General features: G+C 36.6%; 2 protein-coding genes across 3 annotated transcripts in view; both read right to left on the reverse strand.

Annotated features, from left to right (window-relative positions):
- LOC126754075 (discoidin domain-containing receptor 2) overlaps positions 1-23,114 on the reverse strand; it is a 600,425-nt gene that overhangs the window by 285,349 nt on the left and 291,962 nt on the right. For both annotated transcript variants that reach the window (XM_050465959.1, XM_050465958.1), the window contains exon 11: positions 3,402-3,563. In XM_050465959.1, the coding sequence (XP_050321916.1) occupies positions 3,402-3,563 (162 nt within the window). The remainder of the gene's footprint in view (positions 1-3,401; positions 3,564-23,114) is intronic.
- Positions 20,704-21,845, reverse strand: LOC126754076 (angiopoietin-4-like). The gene is made up of 4 exons (XM_050465961.1): positions 21,661-21,845; positions 21,532-21,594; positions 20,888-21,472; positions 20,704-20,832 (listed from the first exon to the last, which is right to left on the reverse strand). The coding sequence occupies exons 1-4, from the start codon at positions 21,843-21,845 to the stop codon at positions 20,745-20,747; spliced, it is 921 nt and encodes a 306-aa protein (XP_050321918.1). The 3' UTR covers positions 20,704-20,744.

Here is a 23,114-nt window from a genome sequence, read left to right on the forward strand (position 1 = left end):
GTACATTTTTAATATGCCAGTGGTTTATATAAAAATGTTGATTTCGGTTGCCTTAAAGAAGTCAAGATTTTATTACAATATGTATTAACGCAAGGCAGGCGCTTGGGGGATTGCTAGAAGCGGATATTTCTAAGGGCAAAACAGGGAGCCATAAGTTTGGAATTTTACTCAATTTTGCATATTCGGGCAGAGCATTTTAAAATCCAAAACTTTGGTTAACTGGTAAATTTTTTGTTTAATATAAACTCTGCTTTTGAGAATTAAAAAATCAAAATAAAAATCAACTTGAGTTTATTCGTCATTTTTGGGTTTAGCATTAAACTCAAACAGAGAGTTCATCATTTCTAATTAGTTATTGTATGTAAATACCAAAATATTCTTCTCAAGAAATTTCTGAGCTCGAGTTTATTGGTCATTCTAGTGTTAAACGTTACGCCCTACTCTCGAACAAAGAGATTATTTTTTTTAAGTAAAATTTGTTTGTTAATAAACAAAAGATTTTTCCTAAAAAATTCTCTTGTTTATGCTTAACACCAAAATATCTCATAAACTCGAGTTTATTGGTAACTTTTGTGTTTATCATAAGCTATACTTTTAAACACAGAGTTTAACATTTTACAACTAAAATTTACTTGTTGATAAACAAACACTTCTCCTTAAAAAATCTTTAACTCGAGTTTATTAGATATTTTGGTATTTAGCATAAACTCTACTCTCAAATATTGAGTTTATCATTTAACAAGTAAAATCTGTTTCTTAATAAACAAGTACTTCTGCCTAAAAATTTGTTCAACTCGAGTTTATTGGTTGTTCTGGGGTTAAACATTAAACCCTACTATCAAATACTGTTTATCATTTAAAAAGTAAAATAAGTTCAAAGTCAAAGTTCCAAAAAATCTTCTCCCCAAAAATTGCTTTAACTCGAGCTTATTTGTAATTTAGGTGTTTAATATTAAACTCTACTCTCGAGCACAGAGTTAATCATTTATTAACTAAAAATTGTTTGTTAGTAAAAAGACTTCTGCCAAAAAAGTTCTTTAACTAGAGTTTCTTAGATATGTTAGTGTTTAGTATAAACTCTACTCTCAAACATAGAGTTTAACACTTCACGAATAAAATTTGTTTCATAATAAACGAGAACTTCTCCCTTAAAAATTCTTTTACTCGAGTTCATTGGTCATACTGATGTCAAGCAATAAACTCAACTCTCTAACATATAGTTTATATCTTAATAATTAAAATTTGTCTGGTAACAAACAAAGATTTCTTCCTAAAAATTTCTTTAACTCGTGTTTATTGGCCTTTCTGGTGTTTAGAATTAAATACGACTCTCAAATATATAACTTATTATTACAAATTAAATGCGTTATTTATTATTAGCACCTAATAAAAACAATATTTTTGGCTTAAAAATTGGTTTAACTCGAGTTTATTGATCATTTTGGGGTTAAGCATTAAATGTTACTTTCAAATACAGGGTTCATCCCCAAATTGTTTTCAAACTTTTTTCGACCAATACTTTTTCGGTTTTATAGAGCCCTGATAACCTGGCTTTATACGTAGTTTTGGAACATAGAGGTTGTGTGTACTATTAGTTTTCGATGCACACAAGTTTGAAATTTCATAATTTGAAAATATTTAATAAAAATTTATGCCCAAGTTTCAATGAGAACACACAGTTGTTCCAAACGGATCCTTAAACTCATGTCTAAAACCAAAAAGGGAAAATAGAGCTCGAGTAGAAAATCAAAAGAGAGTAACTTAAACTCAAATTTCAGATCATAAAAATCAAAAATGGATTGTGTGATAAACTACTGTTATCAAAGAGTAAAGTTAGGTGACTATCGTTGTAGGTGTACCATTTCCGCCGGGCCAAACTGTCAACAAAGAATGTTATTTGAGTAATCTGCGTCGTTTGGGTTAAGCATCAGAAACCATTCTTATTACTCGTATGAGCGAAAAACTTTTAGTTTCTTCATCACGTTAATCATAAGATAACAAGATGAGGATTGCACCGCAACTTAAAATCTGTTGTGCCCTATAATGCACCATGCAAAAACTCGACTCATATCGTTTCGCAACCACCATTCAACCATTCAAGAAACTCAAAAGGCCCTGTGATGCTGGTTTTGAGCTTATAAAAGCCGAATAAAAGCATATCTTGAAGGCTATACCGGAAAAAGACCATTTCGACTGGAAGAAGCTTTTATGAAGATGAGTTCTATCGGACGATTATTACTTTGAAAGCGATGAAATTGATTTCGTAGATTATGTAAATAAAAAATTTACATTTCATAAAAAAAATTTACTTAACTTTCTGCTCACTTTATTATATGTGTATGAGTAGATGATCAAAGAAAAATAATAGTGGAAAAATCTAAGAGTAATTTAGTTATATTTTTCTCCTGGTGAGGAGTTTCAGCTTTCATAGGTATTGTATAATTGAAACAGGGTTTGAGGTGTGCGACAATGTTTAAAATACGCTTCGAATGTAAGATCCATATGACTTCCTAAGTATGTAATGTAGTTTTCGATGATGGAGGTCATTGAGCGCTTTCTGCTAAAATCGAAAGAATTTGGTCGCATTCATTAAAAAACGGGCAATGGAGTTAGAGCACATACATATCTTCGAAATATATAGTCTATCATAGGAAGTTTATTTGCGAGCTTATGAAATATTAAATATGGTACTTCCAAAAGGGGGAAGATAATGACAGACTAAAAAATGTAGTATTTTCAAAGGGAAAAATATGAAAAATTTAATCTCGTGAGTATAGAGTTTAATATTAAGTTCACGAAAGAAAGCCTAGAAGAAGTATTCCAATCATTAATTTAACGAATCTAAACTTTGCTCAAGATGGTTGGAAAATTTCTATTTAAATGAAAACATATACTAAAAGTAAATGTAAATTTGTGTCAAAATCTCGAAACAGTTCCATGAACTTGTGGCATCCAGTCCTTAGCTGAGTGGATCTAGTAAAGGTAAAGCTATTACTTGAGCTAAAATCTGTCAGCCATTCGCTGACGGTTTAAAAGTGCTTAAACCCCCTCATTTCCAATAACGGAAAGACGACTCTGTACAACGCAAATCCTCTCATCGCTGCTGTAAAATTTTATTTAATATACGAGCACATTTTATGTGCCACAAGAATAGAAATGTCTATTGCTGCCACACGCAATATAAGAGAGAATTTGCAAAACTGCGAGTGCTCGCTTAAGTGAAATTCACATCAAAACGTCTAAATGTGGCAGTGATTTTCATTTCGAAATCATTTTTATGCGCACAAAATGTTCCACAAAATGAAGTTGCATTTTCTGACAGCCAGCTAGCTCTAAGTGTTAGTGTGTTGTGTTAAGAAAAAATAAATTTAAGTAACGGAGTGTGAAGAAAAATCACTTACCCAATGGTGTTTGCGGTTGACTGCGCTCACCAAATTTTCCGTTAATGACGCGCTCCACTTCATCACGCTGAAACGGATACTCGGCATTATCTTGCGGTGTTGCACCCGCAGCCATCGTACCACCAGCGAAATCTTCGTCTGTGAAATTGCCAACAATAGGTGCTGGAAGTAGAAGAGAAAAACGAATGAAAGAAGTGGAAAATTGTAAAAAATATAGACGAAATAAGGTGGATTCGACAGAAAAAAAAGAAACTTTTTATTAGGGGTTATATTAATTTAATTTTTTTCGGTATTATATATATTTTATATTACCCTAGTGTTGCAATCTGGTAACTAAACACTTTAATGCAAAGTTTGACGTTTTTGAAGTTGTACATACTCAGAACATTTTGACCTACGAGCGCTATTTGTGTTGTTTACAGTAAATTAAAATATTTATCCTGGCCAAAAGATGAAATGAAATAGCAACCTTAATTTTTGCGCAGTTATTTTTTACAGCGTTCGACTTGGATTGACATTTGATTACTCCAAAAAAGACTTGTGTCGTTTGGTCGAGAGAAATCTTCAAAAATACCTTAGAGGTGCTTTGAAACATGTCGATGACATCGTGACGGGTGATAAATCGCGAGTTTACGTGTATGAGACCGATAGTAAACAGCACTTGAATGTGTGGGTGTTTCAAAATGAGCGAATGAAACAAAAGTTTTTTCACGCACGACGAACTTCCAAGTAAATGGTGGCTTGTTTTTGAAAGAGCTGTCTTTAACTTAAAGCGTTTATCTAGCACCAAGAGAGCCTGAAGAGTTTCCACAGTGCCTTCAACCACTGTTTTGATTTGCCAGGATCTCAACATAATACAAAACTTACTTACTTTGGTTCCAGTTAAATAAGGCTGGATGCGAAAAATTTCTTATTGCATGGGCCGCAAGAGGAAACGAAAAAAAAATTTCGTAAACTATATTTCCATCTCCTCATTGGAAACAAAATCAATAGATTTCTGAAACGGATGGTGCTGGTGATGAGAAGTGAGTCATTTACTACAACTTCAAGCTAAAGCTATCGTGGTCGAATTCTAGTAATTCGGCAAAAACGACAATAAAGATACAATTGACGCTCAGGAAAGCTTCCAGGTTTGTACAAACTGCATGGCGAATTTTGAGTTTTCGCAGGCTACATTTATTCGATTTTTGATTGCTTTTTGTTTGCGTTGTGTTGGTACTCAAATCCCCTACTTATTGTGACAAAGTCGCTCATTTTGAATGCTTAGTTAATTTTTGACAGCTAATTTGCTTGGACGCGTTTTGGTTCAACTTTGATTTTTGCTTAATCCAAAAAATAGATCAAAGAGCCTGAATAAAATATTGTGGGAAAAGGAAATTAAGTACGCGGGTACATTCCGAATGTTGACCCTGGCATATGGTGAAGCTACCTTGAACAAAAGCAACGTTTATGGATGGTACAAAACGTGCTCAGAGTGTCCAGATAATGCGAGCGACGGACGCTCGAGAATGTCAAGTAAGGACGAAAACATTAATGTGGTGAGGAAAATAGAGTGGGCCAATCGGCGAATCACCGTTAGTGAAATTATTATATTAATTGCTCAGGAGATGCTGAACTCAGTCTGCGATGACCCACATCTATTCCAGAGGCTCAGAAATGGTGACGAATCATGGGTTTATGGTTTTGACGTAGAAAGCAAAGCTCAATCCTTCCAATGGAAGCTGCCGCATGAAGCAAGACCGAAAATATTACCCCTCTGACTTTTTTGTTCCCAAAACTGAAGGGGCCCTTGAAAGTTCCGAGCTACGCTACGATTGAGGAGATAAAAACTACAGCGAAGGAGAAGCTAAACAAGATCACCAAGAAAAAATAATTTTTAAGTGCTATCTGGTGGTGATTACTTTGTAGGGGATAAAATAGATATTCATGAACAAGTAAACACTTTCTTATTGGTTTATTGTCTGAAATTTTCAAGTTGATCCGAGTAATAGTTTCGGAGATACACCCTTGAGAACTTGTGCGCTCGAAGCTAGCTAGGCTAAGTGCGCCGTCTTTAAACGGGTCTTTCTCGAAACTGTGTTTTTGAAGTGAAGTTGACAAGATTTTTCAAAAACTGCTCAACCGATCATCATGAAATTTTACAAAGTTTTTCCAGATACAATTTTTAAAGATTTGTACAAAGGATTTTTTTTCGTTTACAACTAGTTATTTGTAAAAAAGTGGCGATATTTTCACTGAAATTTTAATTTTTTTTTAAATATTTGCTAAAAATCAAATTTTTTAATTTTTTTCCTTTGTCCAAGTTGTAAGTTAAGGTTTTAACTTAAACACGTATTTTTTCACTTTAGGTGGTCCTGTCTTGAAAAGAAGAAACGACTGGCGCGCTGTTGTTAACTCGGCTATAATCGCGTAAGCGGTATCTACGCCAATTAAGAAGAAGAAGAAGGTGGTCCTGTCAGGAGTTATCCTGTCAGCGCGGGCTCATCTGTGTTCCGAGGGGTCTCCGGGAATGGCGTCGCAATGGCCGAGCTTAAAATATTTTTTTCCAAAAATTTCAGAATTTCTCCGTTAATAATATATGTTTGCAACAATAATAATTCTAAAAAATATTTAATTTTTTATATGAGAAAAAAATTGTTGAAAAATGCTCTTTTTTACCAGAGAAAATTCATGTAAGACATATAGTACTTGTATAAAAATTCGCGATATTTTTTGAACAAACCTCATGTGTGTTTGGTGAATATAGCAGGAAATCCCCTATTATGAGTTGTATCGCCTTAATTTGAACGGAGGACTTCTGGCTATGTCCAAAAATTTAGCTGAAAAAAATTCGCCTTAGAAGAGCTTTTGAAAATCGACGGTCACGACTTTTTGCCGATGGAAATATTGGTTTCTACCATTAAAGAGGGCACGATGAGATTACCATAAAAATGGCAACAGGCTACTTAATAAATCGGTGCTTTTCTGATTCAAATCAAATAATTTTAACTATGCTAAATAAAACCTTCAGTTTTATGCAATAATAATGGCCCTTTTTAACTGGTGTACTAAAAAATACACCCTCATCATAATATGAGCAGGCTTATCATGTTTAAAAAAATCAAGGCAGACCAATCATATGTTGACCCATTATTATGACACCATTGTAACCTGTGAAAATTTACATATACAAGGTCTGTCGCAAAAGAAACAGGACTGTTAAAAGAAACAACAAAAAATTAATATTTTTCAAAAGTTATATTTTTTATTCAAAGTAGTTTCTTTGTGCTTCGATACAGCGTTTAGCCGGGTCAATTAGCATTTCAAATGAGTGTTTGAGGTCATTTTTCGGAATGCTCTTGAGAATATCGGTCGTCGCCTTTTGGATAGCTGAAATGTCCTGAAACCAGTGTCCTTTCATGGGCAAATGAAGTTTTCCAAATAGGTAAAAATCACAGGGTGCCAGATCAGGTGAGTAGGGTGAGTGATTAATGGTTAATATGGAGCTTTTTGTCAAAAAATCAGTGACAAGCGTCGACCGATGACACGGTGCATTATCGTGCAACAGGCGCCATTCACCACGGTATTTTCGTGACAAAAAGACGCTTCACCGTCTTCCAAGGTAAAACACAGCATGAATCGTTTGGCCAGGTGGGACGAACTCCCGGTGTACAATATCAAAAAACAAATCAGCATTGTCTTTATTTTTGACTTCTGAAGACGACAGACTTCTGATCGTAACAGAGGTCCTCACCCATGCACAATACCACGGGATAGGCACTGATCACCATAAACTTTTTTCGTCATTTGAAATGTTTAAGTAAACGTTTTCCCAAGTTTAAAACAAAATTTAATATTTGCTCGCTGTTCAAAATGCATTTTACGACCGATGACCAAAAGCTTTTGATCGATCATCTTTTTGATCGATAACATCGAAATTGTAGTTATCAATTGTCTTAAAATTTTTACGAAATGTCAACAAGAGATCAAACTTTTAATTCATAAACCCACCAATAGGTGGCGCCACAGAAACATTATATTTAACAAATTCATATGTTGACCTATCATTATGACACCATTGTAATCTGTGAAAATTTACGTATATGAACCAATAATGTATTCAGCATATGTGTTATCAAATTATTTGATATCCAGAATCAATTTTAATCGAGCTGACTACAACAACTGACACTACCAAACAACACAGACTAAAGATGAAATTTCTGAAAATTGAAAGCAATATGAAGTTTCGTTTCATTGTATTGGAGAAAAAACTAGCACGAAGAATTTCCTAGCCAACTATTCAGCAAAATGCTCTTTCGAGATTGAATTCCTGATATTTGTTGATTTTTCATATTTTGTGCAGCACTGTGCACATTCTGCAGTGAATTCGGCATTTGTAAAACTTTCTATGCGATTCGGTGTACACATATGTATGCATGTATGTATGTGTGTATGTATGTGTGCAAATACAATGCACATTCGCTTTTAAGCCTCACTTAATCCCTTCTAATTGAAATGCAGTATTTCTTCGCTGTGTACTAATACACACATACACAAGCATATTCAATTTCGTTTTATTAACAAAAATCTTTGCTTTCCTCGTTTTGCTGTACTTTCGCTCACTTTATTACAGATTTCATTACTTTCTATGCTAGCAATTGCATGCAGTGCGCATACTAAATACAACTGTTTATGTGTGTGTGTATAATATTTGTAAGCATTATATATCTATGGTTTTTGGAATATATACCTATATGGTATATTAGGGTGAGCCAAAAAGAAGTATCAAATTAAATACTGAACCAACACACATATAAAAATTTGTACCTTCAGAGGCAGGAACTCACGGGTTTTTGTAGAGTATTAAATTTTCTAAAAAAATCTTCCTCATGGGATTTTTACTTTCGGTTCCGCCATTGAGTAAAACATTATGGCCGGCTTCAATTTTGAAGAAATATGAACCACGACTCTCTCTGCTCATAGAGCACACCCACCAGTGGCATTTTGAGGATTTACCTAGGGATCAACAATGGTTTGTGAATTACTATCACTCGAAATTCGACAAATTTTAACCATTTAACCAAAACTGAGTTCAGCGATGAAGAACAAAATTTTCTTGTGAAAATCGGGATCGGTTACTATCCCGCTTTAGGCCCATTGACCGAACGACCGATGCGCTCGATGCTCGTTCAGTTATAATTTTTGCACCAGTTGAATCTTTTAAGCTCGCAAACGAAAATTCCTCCGACAAAGCCTCCAAATCGTGGATGGGAACAGCTTCAATTGTTGCTCGCGATAAAGGACTAGAGTAAGCGTGGTGCGGAACCGATCCATAGTTGCTCGAATTACCGACTCTGCTGGGCGATTATGTAAACTGAGTACTAAAAACAATAACCGAATGGAAACAGCTGTGAAAAATACCAACTGCGAAAAAAGTATCTTCTTTATTGTCGTAGACAACGCTTACGCGGTTTACAACAGCGCGCAATTGTGTGCAGCCAGGTTCGTATCCTTCTGATCTTTCCAACGAAGTGGAGTTCTTTCTCTTCCTCTGCCTCTCCCGGCGTGTAGTGCGTCGAGTACTTTCAGAGCTGGAGTGTTTTCATCCATTCGGACGATACGTATATTACCTAGCCAGCTCAGCCGCTATCGCTTAATTTGCTGCTCTAAGTTTCTATGTCGTCGTATAACTCGCACAGCTCATCGTTCCATCGCCTGTGGCTTTCGCCGTTGCCAATGCATAAAAGAACATAAATCTTCCGCAGAACCTTTCTCTTGAAAACTCGTAACGACGACTCATCAGATGTTGTCTTCGTTCATGCCTCTGCAACTTATAGCAGGACGGGGATAATGAATGACTTGTAGAGCTTGGTCTTTGTTCGTGGAGAGAGGACTTTACTTCTCAATTACCTACTCAGTCCGAAGTAACACCTGTTGGTAAGAATTATTCTGCCTTAGATTTCGAGATGACGCTTTTGTTGGCGTTAATGCTGGTTCCAAGATCCGAAAAAATATTAACTCACTGAAGGCCTTATGTATTAGAAAACGCCCTTTACTTTATGCGGCCTTCGACGTCTTTTTCTCCGTTTACCGATTTTTTTAAGATAAAATCAATGGTATCTATGGATAGATTTGATATAATTTTTGTTTTTGGCACACCCTAATAATATATATATACATACATATATGCCAGACATTGGCACGTCTTTGTAAAAGGCGTAAATTTTGCAATTAAAATCAGATCAATCGAAATGAGCACAATGCTATGCAACAATAACAAAAACATGAAGCAATAATAAAAAAAAAGAAAACACAATTCCAAATAACACATAATGCAGGAGGTGCTTGCGCAAACAGAGAAAGTGCATAAAAAGAGAAAACGGTTTTTGTATGCGCCCTTTATACAGAGTTGCATTCGCATTGTATATTGGCAGCCTTGAGCTTTTAATGCCCAACGAAGCACTTTCGCATTGTGTTGTAATTTAATGCCATTGTGCACTTGCAGAATTGCTAAATTTTGCACTCGTCAGTAAAGTGGTGTATTACAATTGCAATTCAACTCATTAACCCGTTATAAAGGTATACTTACAACAACAAAGAGTGTTAGGGTTGTTGGAGCGATAAATTTATTGTGATTGTTGAAAGTTTATAAAAGAATAGGGTTGAAATTTTTATATATACTAAATACTAACTACCTTGTGACAAAAAGGTATCCGAAAATTGTAAATAAAACACAAAATAATCCATACGGAGGTTGCTATATATATTTCTGGCCTAATAATGGAAATAGACATATTTATCAACGAAAATGGTTTTTTTTTTTTTTTTTTTTTATTTTTTTTTATTTTTTATTTTTTTTGTCGATTGCTGTTTTATTTCGGGCTCATACGCATAGATCCATGATTCGTCACCTGTGACGATCTTATAAACGTCTTTTGAAGCACCGCGATCGTATTTTTTCAGCATTTCTTTACACCAATCCACACGAGCCCTTTTTTGAGCGATTGTCAAATTGTGCGGGATCCAACGAGAACAAACCTTTTTTACGGGCAGGCGTTCATGCAATATCGAAAGTATGCTGGTGGGAGAAATGCATATGCATGCCTCTATCTGAAGGTATGTTAGATGACGGTCTTGCATTATCAGTTCACGTACGGCATCGATGTTTTCTGACACAACGGCTGTTTTTGGACGACCTTCACGGAATCCGTCTTTGAGCGAGCGTCGGCGACGATTGAATTCGTTGTACCAGTCTTTCACATTGCTATGGGATGGTGCTTCATAGCCATACAAAGATTTTAGTTCATCGATGCACTCTTGTCGTGATAGTCCACGTCGAAAGTTATGAAAAATGATCGCACGAAAATGTTCACGAGTTAATTCCATTTTTTGGCCGAGATGAATTTTTTAATTCCCTGTAAATAAAACAATTCACGATTTAACGACAAAACGTTCTGAGTGATGTTATGCTAAAAAATGTCAAACTTTCCAATGGAAATGTCAGATTACACCTGGCAACACTTAGTGTTGCCCTAGGCCAGAATATATATTAGCAGCCCTCGTATCAAGTGTAATACATTTATGCTAACGACTTTTCCAGTCCTCGAAACACTTTCCATAAGCACTTTTTGGGATGGCCTTCAGCTCCTTCAGCGAATTTTGTTTTATCTCTTCGATCGACTGAAAACGGATTCCACAGAGCGGCAATTTCAGTTTGGGAAACAAGAAAAAATCACACGGAGCCAAATCTGGTGAATATGGTGGTTGATCAATGGTACTACTGCGTTTTTGGCTTTTAATTCAGCAACAATCGTGGCTCGATGCGATGGTGCATTATCATCGTGTAAAATCCGTTTTCGATGGATGTTCTCACTCAAACGCCTCAATTCGGCCAAATAGAACAACTTATTGACCGTTTATATATGTATATAAAAGAAATTTGTTTGTCTTTCTAGCATTTCCTTAGCCAGAATTTCGATTAAATTTCGTTTAGGAATTATAGCTAATATTGCCTTTATTCAAGAGAGGAGTGTAATAGGTGTGAGATGGACAAAGGCACAGAGACAAGTATCTTTACTAACGGGTTGAAACTGCATAAACGAGTGGGAGGTGGCATCTTTTTCAGCAACCCCAGTTACCAGAATCGACTACCAGATTGCTGCAGTGTCTTCCAGACGAAGATCACAGCAACTAAAGAAAGCCTTCTTGTTCTGATCAAAAGCGTGCATACAAAAATAAATACATTTATATTCAAAAATAGCTAGACTTTGAAATCACTAAAACCTCCTAGGGATTCACCAAAGATAGTGAAGTAATGTCTTGATCTATTAGTGGATCCAACATGCTCTTTCGAGAATGCTCTTTCGCGATACACCTGCAATTGTTTTAAGGGCTCCGTGATACCATATTGGTAACTGTGAAGTAAATAAACCGATCTACAATCAGCCTCCGATAAAAAGGGTATATATCTCTGGGTATTTAAATACATATATGTTTAATCCACAAATATATTATAGATATCGTTGGAAGAATCCTTAACTTCTTCAACAAGTCGACAAATGAGATTAAAGGAATATGTGCCACAAATGCCGACTATTAAAATTCAAAAGCAATGACAGAAGAATTTTAATACAAATGATAACAGCCCGCTGTCTAGTGGCAGACATGCCAACAGACTGGGAACGCCATACATTGACTATTCTAAAAGCTGTCAAGAGTTACAGGAAGTGATGCCCATATAATATCTTCAAAATTTTGCATAGAAAACGAACCGCGACTAACGGTTGCGGGTTTCTTGGCGATGTCTCGGAAGTAAAACAGATAAAATGATTGGAATAAATGTATCAAACATGTAAATGTGTGGCTCAGAGAGGAGATGATAGAGTGAGGTGAGTTTTATTCTGGTGGTTTCACAACCAATCTTAGAAGTGTAGGTTCGGCCTCAGACGTCCACCCTTGGTATCTACTCACTTCATTTAGGAAGTATGTACCTGTATTATTTCCTAAATACCTCATAGCAGATCTCATCATTAAAAATAATATAATAATTCTTTCGATTCTCCTATTCCGTCTTTCTTCATTTTTATACTGCTTTTGGTTTATGGCAGCAAAGCAAGAAACCTAAAGTAGGGACCTTTACGAATCTAGTGGCATCAGAATTTTAGTAGCTTTATTATCTCTTAAGTTTTAGGTTTTTTAGAGTCCTTAAGCTAGTAAGCACTTCTTCAATTTATGAAAAAAATGTCATTACGAAGCGTTTCTTTATAACAATTTCGAAGTCGAATCCCGTAAATAGTTTTTTTTGGAAAATATCGCAATTCAATTTCCAAATTAATCTAGGAATCAATACTAAGTGAAAAAGCTCAACTCCATCTCGATTAGATTTCCAACCATTCACACGGTTTGGTCGGGGTAAAATTACGCGCTAGAAACAACATTTTTTCATTTTGAAGAAAACCATGGCGCCAGAGAGACATTTACTTACTCATTCATCTCTTTTAAATACCAATTTCTCATCGACTTCATGTTATTTACTCAGTCATATCTCTTACTCAGCCACCAATAAACCGTCAAATTTTAACTAAAACGCTGAAAATCAGAGAACCTAACTAATGTTATTCAGCCTCTCGTGTCTCAGGGAGGAAAATTGCTGCAAATAAAGTCAGTTCGAATAGGTCATTTAAGCGCTTATAGCAGAGAACTTGCAAGCTTGCCTGTATTCTAGAAATACCGCTACCGCATAGCATTCCGTCCGATTAAAATTGTAATTTGAGATTGTATTTTCATGTAAAATTAGCAATGCAATCGCTTACAAGTGTAATCGATTTTTTAACAGCTTCCAGTATATATAGAATAATAACACTATGTAACAATTTTTCGAAATCAGTCAGAACTTAAGGAAATAAGGAAAGGAAAAACATGATTTCTCAGTAGACGAGACATTCTTATGCGGCAGTAAACAACTCTATTTGTGTTACATAAGATAATGTTTTGGCATACATATATTGACTCCGAAAAAGTTAGTAGTTATATGGTTGGAAAATAAATCTTATGATAACCTAAGGTCGTAATTGGAGATCGACATCATTTGGAAATCGGTTTCAATTAGCTACTATAAAATTATCTTGGATTACAATTTCATTACAAACGAACTTTGTCGAAAAACTGTATTTAGAGCCAAATTTTGTTCAGCGATGAGGATTTAAAAGCTGCCATTTCATACAAAAAAACAACGGTTTGGTGTGGTTCGTGGATTGTTGGAATCATCGGTCCATATTTCTTTAAACATGATGTCGGTGATAACCGTCAATGGCGACCGTTATCACGCCATCATAACCGACCGTTTGATGTCACTTTACTTAAATCGCATCAATCAATGGATTTATTGAAAGAACATATCGCTGAGCAGATAATTTCACGTTTTCGCCCGGTCGATCGGCCATCAAGATCGTGGGATATCACACCGTCAAACTTTTTCCTGTGGGAATATCTAAAGTTTATAGTCTATGTGTCCCGCTTCGATTCAGGCCGTGGAGCAAAACATCGCGTGTGTAATTCGCCAGTTACCAGTTCAAATGCTCGAACGATTCATCGAAAATTGGACTCAATGGATGGACCATCTGAGACGTAGTCGTGGACAATATTTGAAAGAGATAATCTTCAAAAAATGCTCGTTCGAGTGTTTGGTTTAGATATTACGTAGCTTCGCGAGCCTTTTGGATATTTCGAATAAAATAAGTGTGTCGCGAAACTTTTTTTACACCGAATATGGGGAATATCAAAATTGCTTTGCAGATCTTAAGTTCTAAGTCAAAGAAACAAAATTTCGATTTTGACCTAAGCATAGTTGAAGCAACGTATATGCGCAGGCGGACCTGTTTTGCTCTACACTTGTAGGTCTAAAATATGAACCAGTATAATGAAAATGAAAAAGTGGGCAGCGTTTCCCACGAGCTCGAATGTAGCCAGGATAAAAAGAAGAGCTGAGCTTGGTGCAAGAACTGGCACTAAATTTGGAGCTAGGCCTGGTTTCGGTAAGGCAACAAAACCAGCGGCAAGCGGAACCAAATCTTGTAACCAAAGTATGGCTATACAGCAGGGAGGGAAAGGATATCTCAAAAGAGAAGTGGCATCTGCCAGAGAAATGGTTAAAGCAAGGTATGCTTGCTCAGAAATCTACAATTGCAACCGCCAATCAATGACGAGGTTACAATGGAAAGAAAGCGGTTCAACTCAATTTCCAGTTTGAACCTCTACTAGCGGCAGCTAAAATATGAAGATCAACTAAAGAGGCTAAGCCGTTAGCCAAAAAGCCGAAGAAAAAGCGGGTGACACCCGCCAAATCGTCTGCTGATGTGGCCTGGTACCGCATTATCATTGTCGTGCTGAATGCGAGTGATTTCGAATTAAAAATTCTCAGAGCTCAATGGAAGTGTGAGGAAGCTGCGCTGCCAACCGAGGAATTGGAAGTGAAATTAAATAATTCGGGTCCACCAACCTCAGGTACCGTCCTGGTCGAAGCTTCTGGACCGAATCTCAAAAATGTATATCTAGAAAGAGGGAGAGAGAAAACCTCTAATCCACGGCGATGTACAGTGCATCACTAAAGTAAGTATGCAGCAATGGTATCACCATGGTACAAAAGAAATAAAATTCAAAAGTAACAATACGAAAAGAAAATAAAATTTTATTTATTTTTCAAAGTCTTATCTACATATTTACAACAAAAAATAATACAAAAGTAATTCTGTTTTTAGCCAAATCGGCTTAATATCAAAAAAGTCTTAAAATTACATCACAAAAATAAGTATGCATTTAATCAAAAACCGAATTCAAGAAAAAAATGTAATATTATGATGAACTGTTAATATTTCGTTGGATAGCCTTTACTCTTTTTGACAGCTTTTAACCGCGATGGCATAGAGTTTACCAGGTTCTGAGTCAGAGAAATTGGAATCTTCCCCCATTCCTCCATAAGCGCTTTCTTTAAGTCATCTTTGCCTTTTATTTCATGTTTCCTTATTTGTCTGTCAAGATGTTCCCACAAATGTTCAATAACATTAATATCTGGCGATTGAGGTGGTGTTTTTAGCTGCTTTGGTGTGTTATACAACAGCCATTCTCTGACAACTAGAGCTGTATGCTTGGGGTCATTGTCCTGTTGGAAGACAAATGATCGCTCAAGCCCCAATTTTAATGCACTTTGCTTTAAATTATCCTTCAAAATGTTAAGATAAACCATTTTATCCATTATTCTTTCAATCACAACCAAATTTCCTACACCAGAAGCCGCCATACACCCCCACACCATTATTGAGCCACCACCATGTTTAACAGTACCGGTCATGTTTTGAGGATCGAGCTCTGAATTTGCTTTTCTCCATACTTTTCCACGTCCGTCGGAACCAAAAATATTAAATTTACTCTCGTCAGAGAAAATAACGGTATTCCAAAAGTTTTCGTCTTTGGTTTCGTGAAGTTTTACAAATTCAAGTCTTTTCTTTCTGTTAGTACTATTTACAAATGGCTTTTTACGGATGTTCCGACCATGGAAACCAGCAGTATCAAAGCAATGGTTTGGGGGTTAAAGTCTTGCCAGTTTCTTTTTCTATTTCGGCCTGTATTTTTAGGGGCACTAAAATTTGGGGTTTTTCTCCTTTCGTAAATGCGTTCCTGCTCCGTGAAAATTTTCGGGCGCCCAGTTCTTGGTTGATTCTTGGTATTACCATCTCTTTTAAATTTTTCAATAATTTTTTGTACTGTGGCGTTGCTTTTGTTAACGTCTTTTGCAATTTGGCGTTGGCTTTTTTTATCTTTGTACAATTTTATTATTAAATCCTTCATATCTTGTGAAAGTTCTTTGCCTCGAAGTGAAATTTTTAATAAAATTCACTTTATAACTTTAAAAAAAGGTTCTCAATGGAAGTGCCTACCAACCAACCTCGAAATAAATCACATAAAGACTAACGAAATACATAAATTTGCTTACTTTTGGTCGAAGCTTCTGGACCGAATCTAAAAATGTATATCTAGAAAGACAAAAAAATTTCCAATTATTTTGGAGAGAGAAAACCTCTAATCCACGACGATGTATGTCTTGCTGATTTAACAAAGGAACTCAACGAACCGTTGGTCAATATCATGACCGACAAGTGTGATGCCAATGCAATCTGATAAAGAAATAGAAGTCGTCGAAGGAGATCCCATGCATCTTTTGAAAAACTCTCAAGGCGGTGCCGGTAAAAAAATTAATATTAAGCCTTCTTAAAATTCATCTCAATTATAGCAAATTAGCTTCATTAGTCCCAATTAACCGCAAGATAACAGAGCAGATAACTAAGTCAAAAACTTTCAAAGCAGAGTGTAATTTTGAACGAACAGAAAGTTTTGAAACAGCTGAGCATTCCTACTAAGTCATTAATTATAAATTGTTATCATGAGTAACCGTTACAGTTTTTCAGCATCTATCAATACATATATTCGTTTTCGTTCGCCAATTTTTCTCAATTTGTTCTGAGATGTGCGAACGAAATGTCTACGCGTAGTCAACGAGTGCCGATCGCCTTAGTAATTTTGATATTCTACAACTATATTTTTGGTTGTAGAACACAAAACATGAGGCAATTCACTAACACAACTAACGTGACCATGGAAAAGACAACAAATGATGGCAAAACAATAACAATTACCACCACCATGGAAAAATCTCACATCGGCGATACAATTGGTGAAAAAATTTTGCAAAATAGATTTAGAGATACACTCAGAAAGCATAAGGGTTCATTTGAACCCGCTTCCATTGGTAGTACTCAAATGGAGTTACGAAGCTCTGGTGTGGAGGAAGTACATACATACACGGATTCATACATACCATTAAGTTTACCGCAAACAACGCGCAGAACCTTTGATACAGAAAATAGCCACTGTCAAAGGGCGATAAGTGACTCAATACAAACACTAACGTTACCCGGTGGACCATCATTTAATGTACGGTGTATAGTTGATGTGAATGGCAAATGTCCGTGGGCAGTTATTTTGGAGCGTAAGTCTCAAAGAGATAATTTCGATTTTGGCTGGTTGAATTATCGTGCAGGTTTCGGTGATCCAGCCACAGGGTATGGCTACTTTGTGGGTCTCCAGAACTTGTACGCACTTACACAATATCAAATGCAAGAATTATATATTTCCAAGCGCTTCGAAGGTGAAGACTTAGTTAAGGAGATCTATGGCAATTTCCGTATTGGCGACGAGAGCGTCGATTATGCGGTGTTAAGCTTGAGCGTGAATACCAACAATACGATGATTAGACACCTGCAAATCGCTTCGAAATTTATTACAAAAGATCGACACTTTGATGAGCGGTTAGCCGTATGCGCGAGGACTTTGGGCATGGGTTGGTGGTATTCGGAGAAATGTTTGCAGTAAGCTTACTTAATTTGTTTACATATATATATACTATGTATATACTAAATTTGTACACATATAAATATATATATATATATACATGCATTTTTTATATCATCTTAGGTCAACGATGCTGCTTAGCGTTCGGGCATATGTAAAAGCTCCAACCATTATTGCTGTGCGACCAATTGATTGCGACATTCAATTGAAAGAATGGTAGAATCATAAAATATATTAATGTGAATTTTAGGAAATAAATATGTATATCCTATAATTGATTTCACCCACCTCAGTTTTAATCTTGAAAGAAACTAAAAGTATACACCTTACCAGAATGCAGCTGGGTTATAGTGGTTTCAAGCCTCTGTAATGTAGAATCTCGACTGGGGAAAAATCTGACATAGCAGAAAACATTTTGAAAATAGTGATCAACACTCTCAGTATATGTTGTTTATTAAAAAAGGTTCCTATCAAATTAATTTGGCGGTCGAAAACTGCCTAGATTTTGTACGAACCCAGTCGCTCACTAGGAGTAGGTAAACATTGGTAGTCAAAAGTCAGCGGAAGGCTCAAAGTAGAGAAACTCACAAAGTATTTTTTTCGAACTTGAAATAAACGGATGCTTTTTAGACGTGTGATTTTCAATGGGGCAATATATTTATCGGCGTTGTCTTTTTTGATAAATATTACTTGACTTGACGCAGTTTGTTATGCGTTTTCATAATGAACAGCTTCATTTCGCACAATACATCGCCCGCTGCGTTCAATATTGAGTCGACGTAATCCCCTAGCAGAGTTGGTAATTCGAATCACCATAGGTCGGTTTCGCAGCATGTTTACTCTATTGGTTAATGCCCGACTTTAGAGACGCCGTATAATGTACATCGAAGGCTCTATTATTGCTGAGGAGCAAAGTATCGAGGAAGATTCGAATGAGTCCACACACCATCTCGCGTGTGCAACGATTGAAGTTGTTCCCAATTTTTTTTGCGGGCTTAAAAAATCCAGTTTATTATTTGAGCTAGCAACTGCGATTACAAATCACTTATGAAAAATATGACAAGCCCCCTTACCTTTATAATGAATCTAAATTCTAGCTCATAATATTAAATAACATGAGTTTTATTTCTTTTTGAAAACCACATGCCTAAAAAGGATACCCATGAAGAAGACTTTTTGGCTTAACCCTGGACGGGCTTCGCTAGTTTGCCCCTGTTTGCAAAACATGATGATTGTTAGACGAATCGACCAGGGCTAAAATATCCAACATCACATAATCCGATCTATAACATTAACCATAATTCAGATTACAGCTACCGTAGAGTTTAGACAGAATAAAGAAAAGGGAGTTTAACTCATCATCTGCGATATATGTAAGTTTTTAAATGAGAAAGGCCACAAAACGAAAACAAGCCCGGTAAAATTCTGTCGAAAGATTACTTTAAGAACATAGCATATTCTGAATTTACAAAGGTTACTACTCAATCAAGAGGAAACTGCAAAGCTGACGAGCTGGTACGAAAAGTCATTCCAGCTCTGCTGTTTCGTTCTCCTCGTGCGTCCTACTACTGGTTAGCTGAAAGCTTCGTGGAAGGTCCGCAAGCATTGGTTAAGCGCTAATAAGATTTTTGCGGCCCAAAATCGTTCGCAAGAGATTCACTAAGGCTAGCCTTTCCCTAACTGTGGGGATCTAACAGGTAATTGCCTTATCAGAATCCATCCAGTCAGGTTGAGAAACATCTAAAAACTTTCTTCTTGATTATCCCGCTAAATCAAGCCTTAAACAATTGGGAACTCACACTTTTAGATATTACGCTGAGCCGCTGGCAGGAATAGAAATTAAACGCCTGAGCAATTTTTTAATGACCACAAGCGGCTTTGCTGACTTATAAGATCAGATACTAGAGTTCTGTTTTTATGAGTTCACAAAAAACTGCGTGGTCCAAGAGCTTTACCCTTCTTCTTCTTCAGCCATCGAATCAAACTTAACCTACCTTTAGGTCAGTTAAAATTTTTCTATATTAGCAATATTTTTACATATATAGGAACATAAAAAAGCTTCATGAACAGGGTAAAGAAAGCAGTATGAAAAATGCTATCTGAGGCAGGTCCAAAGAGATCTGTTTACGGTACACGTTTTGAAAAACACACGATCTTTATCGGGACGAGTCGAGCAAAACCGCGCTTCATACTCAAAATCTCCACCAAAATCATTCGAACACACTCGCGAGAGATGTCGAGCTCTCTTGCCATCTCTCTAACACTTGCTAAAGATTTTCAATCACCATATCCTTCACTGTTTTAATATTTTCATTAATTGAAGAGCTCGAAGGTCGTCCAGAGCGAGTCATGTCTTCAAAGATCTCTGACCACCAGTCCTGAGCTGTATGGAAGCTCAACTGGTAGTAGCTTCGGCTAAGAGGTCTGACCGGAGATTTAATTCTGGTACCACGGAGAGCAGGAGCCCTTGGAGTTCGCTCCATCCTGCTCATACAAGGAATATCGTGGTTAAAACTCAAATGCGGGAAGAAGTGGCTTTATCAGTTGAATTTGGAGTTGCATTGCAACCTCTACCAAGGTGGTTAGTGTGCTCATTCCCTACTTACTGCCAATTGGTACTGAAAATACATTACAAATCATAAAAAATTTGCTCAAAAACGGCGATCGAGTTTTGTATGGAAAACTTTAGATGGGAAGCTATAGCATTGAGAACTTGGAATGAAATTTGACATACTTATTATCACTATATTTTACAGTCTGCCATCTAAACTGCCTTCCAAACTGACTAATCAAAATCAGAATAAAGATCTTTTTATATCTTTTTTTGCTTTAAAAAATGCACCTGCGAATTAAATATATATTAAATATTATAGCTTCAGTGCAAGCGAAGTTAATGATTTTCTTGTTTCTTGCTATTTATTAATATTAATTTGTAATATTTTATTTATACTGAATACGTCAGCCAACTTTATCGCAACGTTTCGGACGAATAACCATATAAGTCGGCGAATTTATATACATATAATAGAGGCGGGACTTTAAATAACTAAAAAGAGTTAAAATATTAGCAGTCAATTTTAAACAAAAGTGTCGTTGCTTACGTTTTGCAGTCATCGCTGTACCACCAACCCACACCCATTACTTTTGCACACTCTTCATTCCCCCAACGGCTTTCCAAATTTTTAGTAAAGAAACGGGCTCGCCTGCCCAAACGTTGAAAAATGCTACTATTGTTGTTTCCATTATTCACGAACACCTCATATTGTGTACGTACACTGCCGATAGCAAATTCCTCAAAAATTTCAAACTCCCAATTATTCTCACCGTATTTAGTGCCGATGCGTAACTGCTGTGCCTCGGCATTGGTCAAAACGTATAACTTGTCCAAGCCAATAAAAAAATTATCCGTTAATGCACCGAAACCGTTTTGGTATTCCGTCCATGTGCGATTGAATTCATTATTCATATCATTACGTCGCCAAACAAGCGTCCAACCGCAACCACCGCTGGGATCCGCTAGACAGTACACCTCGAATGGTGTCATATTCAACGGCGTTATACTGTAGATGCCGCCATCGCCGGCAAATCTATCCGGTAAAATATCCGCACAACTGTGTGCCGGTACATAGCTATCGCCGATTTCGTCGTTTGAAAGGAGACTAGGTTTTCCGGTGGTTGAAGGATGTCTACGGTGTATAAATATATAAATTATTGTATACGTAACATATGAGGTAACTGTCCTCACTCATTAAGTTTTCGTTCCAATTCAACCTGCTTTTGGAGCAATAAATTTATCCTTTGCTCATTCCTACAGACAATAGATTTTTTATAGCGAAAATTAAAGGTATAAAAATATAAATTAAATATATATTACTTCGTGATACGTGTATTCACTTCTGCCGTGCGATTGAGCACATATTCAGTGAGCACGGTGAGCAAAGTGTTCAGCGTATCGGTCTGACTTTCGGCAGTTCGCTTGTTGTCGGCGAAAAACGCGTTGGTGAAAATAACAATTGAGAACAACACGGCTGTCACGAAACCACGTTGCAGTTTGATCATTTTGAAACGATAGCTTTACGAATACTGACAGAAGAAGGCTGAACTAATGGACTTATATCCAAAAAACGTAGTCTGAACTCACAAATCAGCTGTTCATGTTTGTATATAATTATGGATTTTTAATTACTAATTAATACAAGCGTATTATATTACAGAGAATATTAATAAAAACAGCAAACATATTTTTATTATATATATGTAACTGTGTTGCATAAGCCGCCCAGAAAAATATTTCTAATCGTGCAGCTGGATCGCCTTATTACCTCTTCAATGAAATTGAGACGTGTCACATGTCGAACTTCAAATATTCGATTGAGATTAATAAAAATAATATTTAAAATGTGCTAGTGTTTCTGAATCGGCGCTCATCTATGGCCGCGGGCAAAGTGTAGTGTCATTTTACTGTTAGCGTGGCTAGAGTGCCTTTCTTGCTGGCTCGTCAAAATTATCCTGCTAATCCGCTGTGCTACCAGAATGAATAGTTTCCTCTGAAAGCTGAATCTAATGTTACTTAAAGACAGGAAACCTCATCTATGTCAAAAGCCGCGGGCAAAGTATGACCCATTCGTAAATAACCCTACCGCCTCTCTCCTTTTAGTCACACAAAACAGCCCCCAGAGTATGGTTTGGGGACTATATAGTCCAAAAGATTCGGCATGAAGTCCGAAAGAGTTCCGAATCTTCTTGCTCTTAAAAATCACTGGCTTTCGATTATCAAATATCTTCCCTTCCGCTCCAGACGCTTAATTCTACCATCTACTGCGAACAACTGGACCGCTTGAAGCAGGCGATCGACCAGAAGCGTCCAGTATTGGCCAACAGGAAGAGTGTATTCTTCCATCAGGACAACGGCAGACCACACACTTCGTTGATGACTCGTCAGAAGCTAAAGGAGCTCGGATGGGAAGTTTTATCGCATCCACCATATAGCCCGTCCATAGCGTCAAATGATTACCACCTGTTCCTGTCCATGGCGAACGCCCTTGTTGGTGTAAAGTTGAACTCAAAAGAGGCTTGTGAAAAATGCCTGTCCGAGTTTTTGCAAATAAGGAGGTGAGCTCTTACGAGTGGCATAGGGGGGTATTATGAAGTTGTCGTCTAGATGGAAACAGTTTATCGAACGAAACGGCGCATATCTGAACTAAATCCGATCACTGCAATACTTTTTATAAAGCATTGAATAAAGAGCAAAAAGCGGAAGGGAGATATTTGACAACCTTATATATGTCCATTTCGATGGTATGCTATTGGCACTATATGCAGAATAAG

Source organism: Bactrocera neohumeralis, chromosome 3 (genome assembly GCF_024586455.1).
Source record: "Bactrocera neohumeralis isolate Rockhampton chromosome 3, APGP_CSIRO_Bneo_wtdbg2-racon-allhic-juicebox.fasta_v2, whole genome shotgun sequence".
In the NCBI taxonomy this organism is placed as follows: Eukaryota; Metazoa; Arthropoda; class Insecta; order Diptera; family Tephritidae; genus Bactrocera; species Bactrocera neohumeralis.

Bases quoted from the DNA above. Each gene is read 5' to 3' on its own strand.
- LOC126754076 (XM_050465961.1), bottom strand. From the start codon at position 21,845: ATGATCAAACTGCAACGTGGTTTCGTGACAGCCGTGTTGTTCTCAATT. The intron at 21,595-21,660 runs GTAATATATATT...TATTGTCTGTAG, and splicing joins GTGAATACACGTATCACGAA to GAATGAGCAAAGGATAAATT. The intron at 21,473-21,531 runs GTGAGGACAGTT...TATACACCGTAG, and splicing joins TTGGAACGAAAACTTAATGA to ACATCCTTCAACCACCGGAA.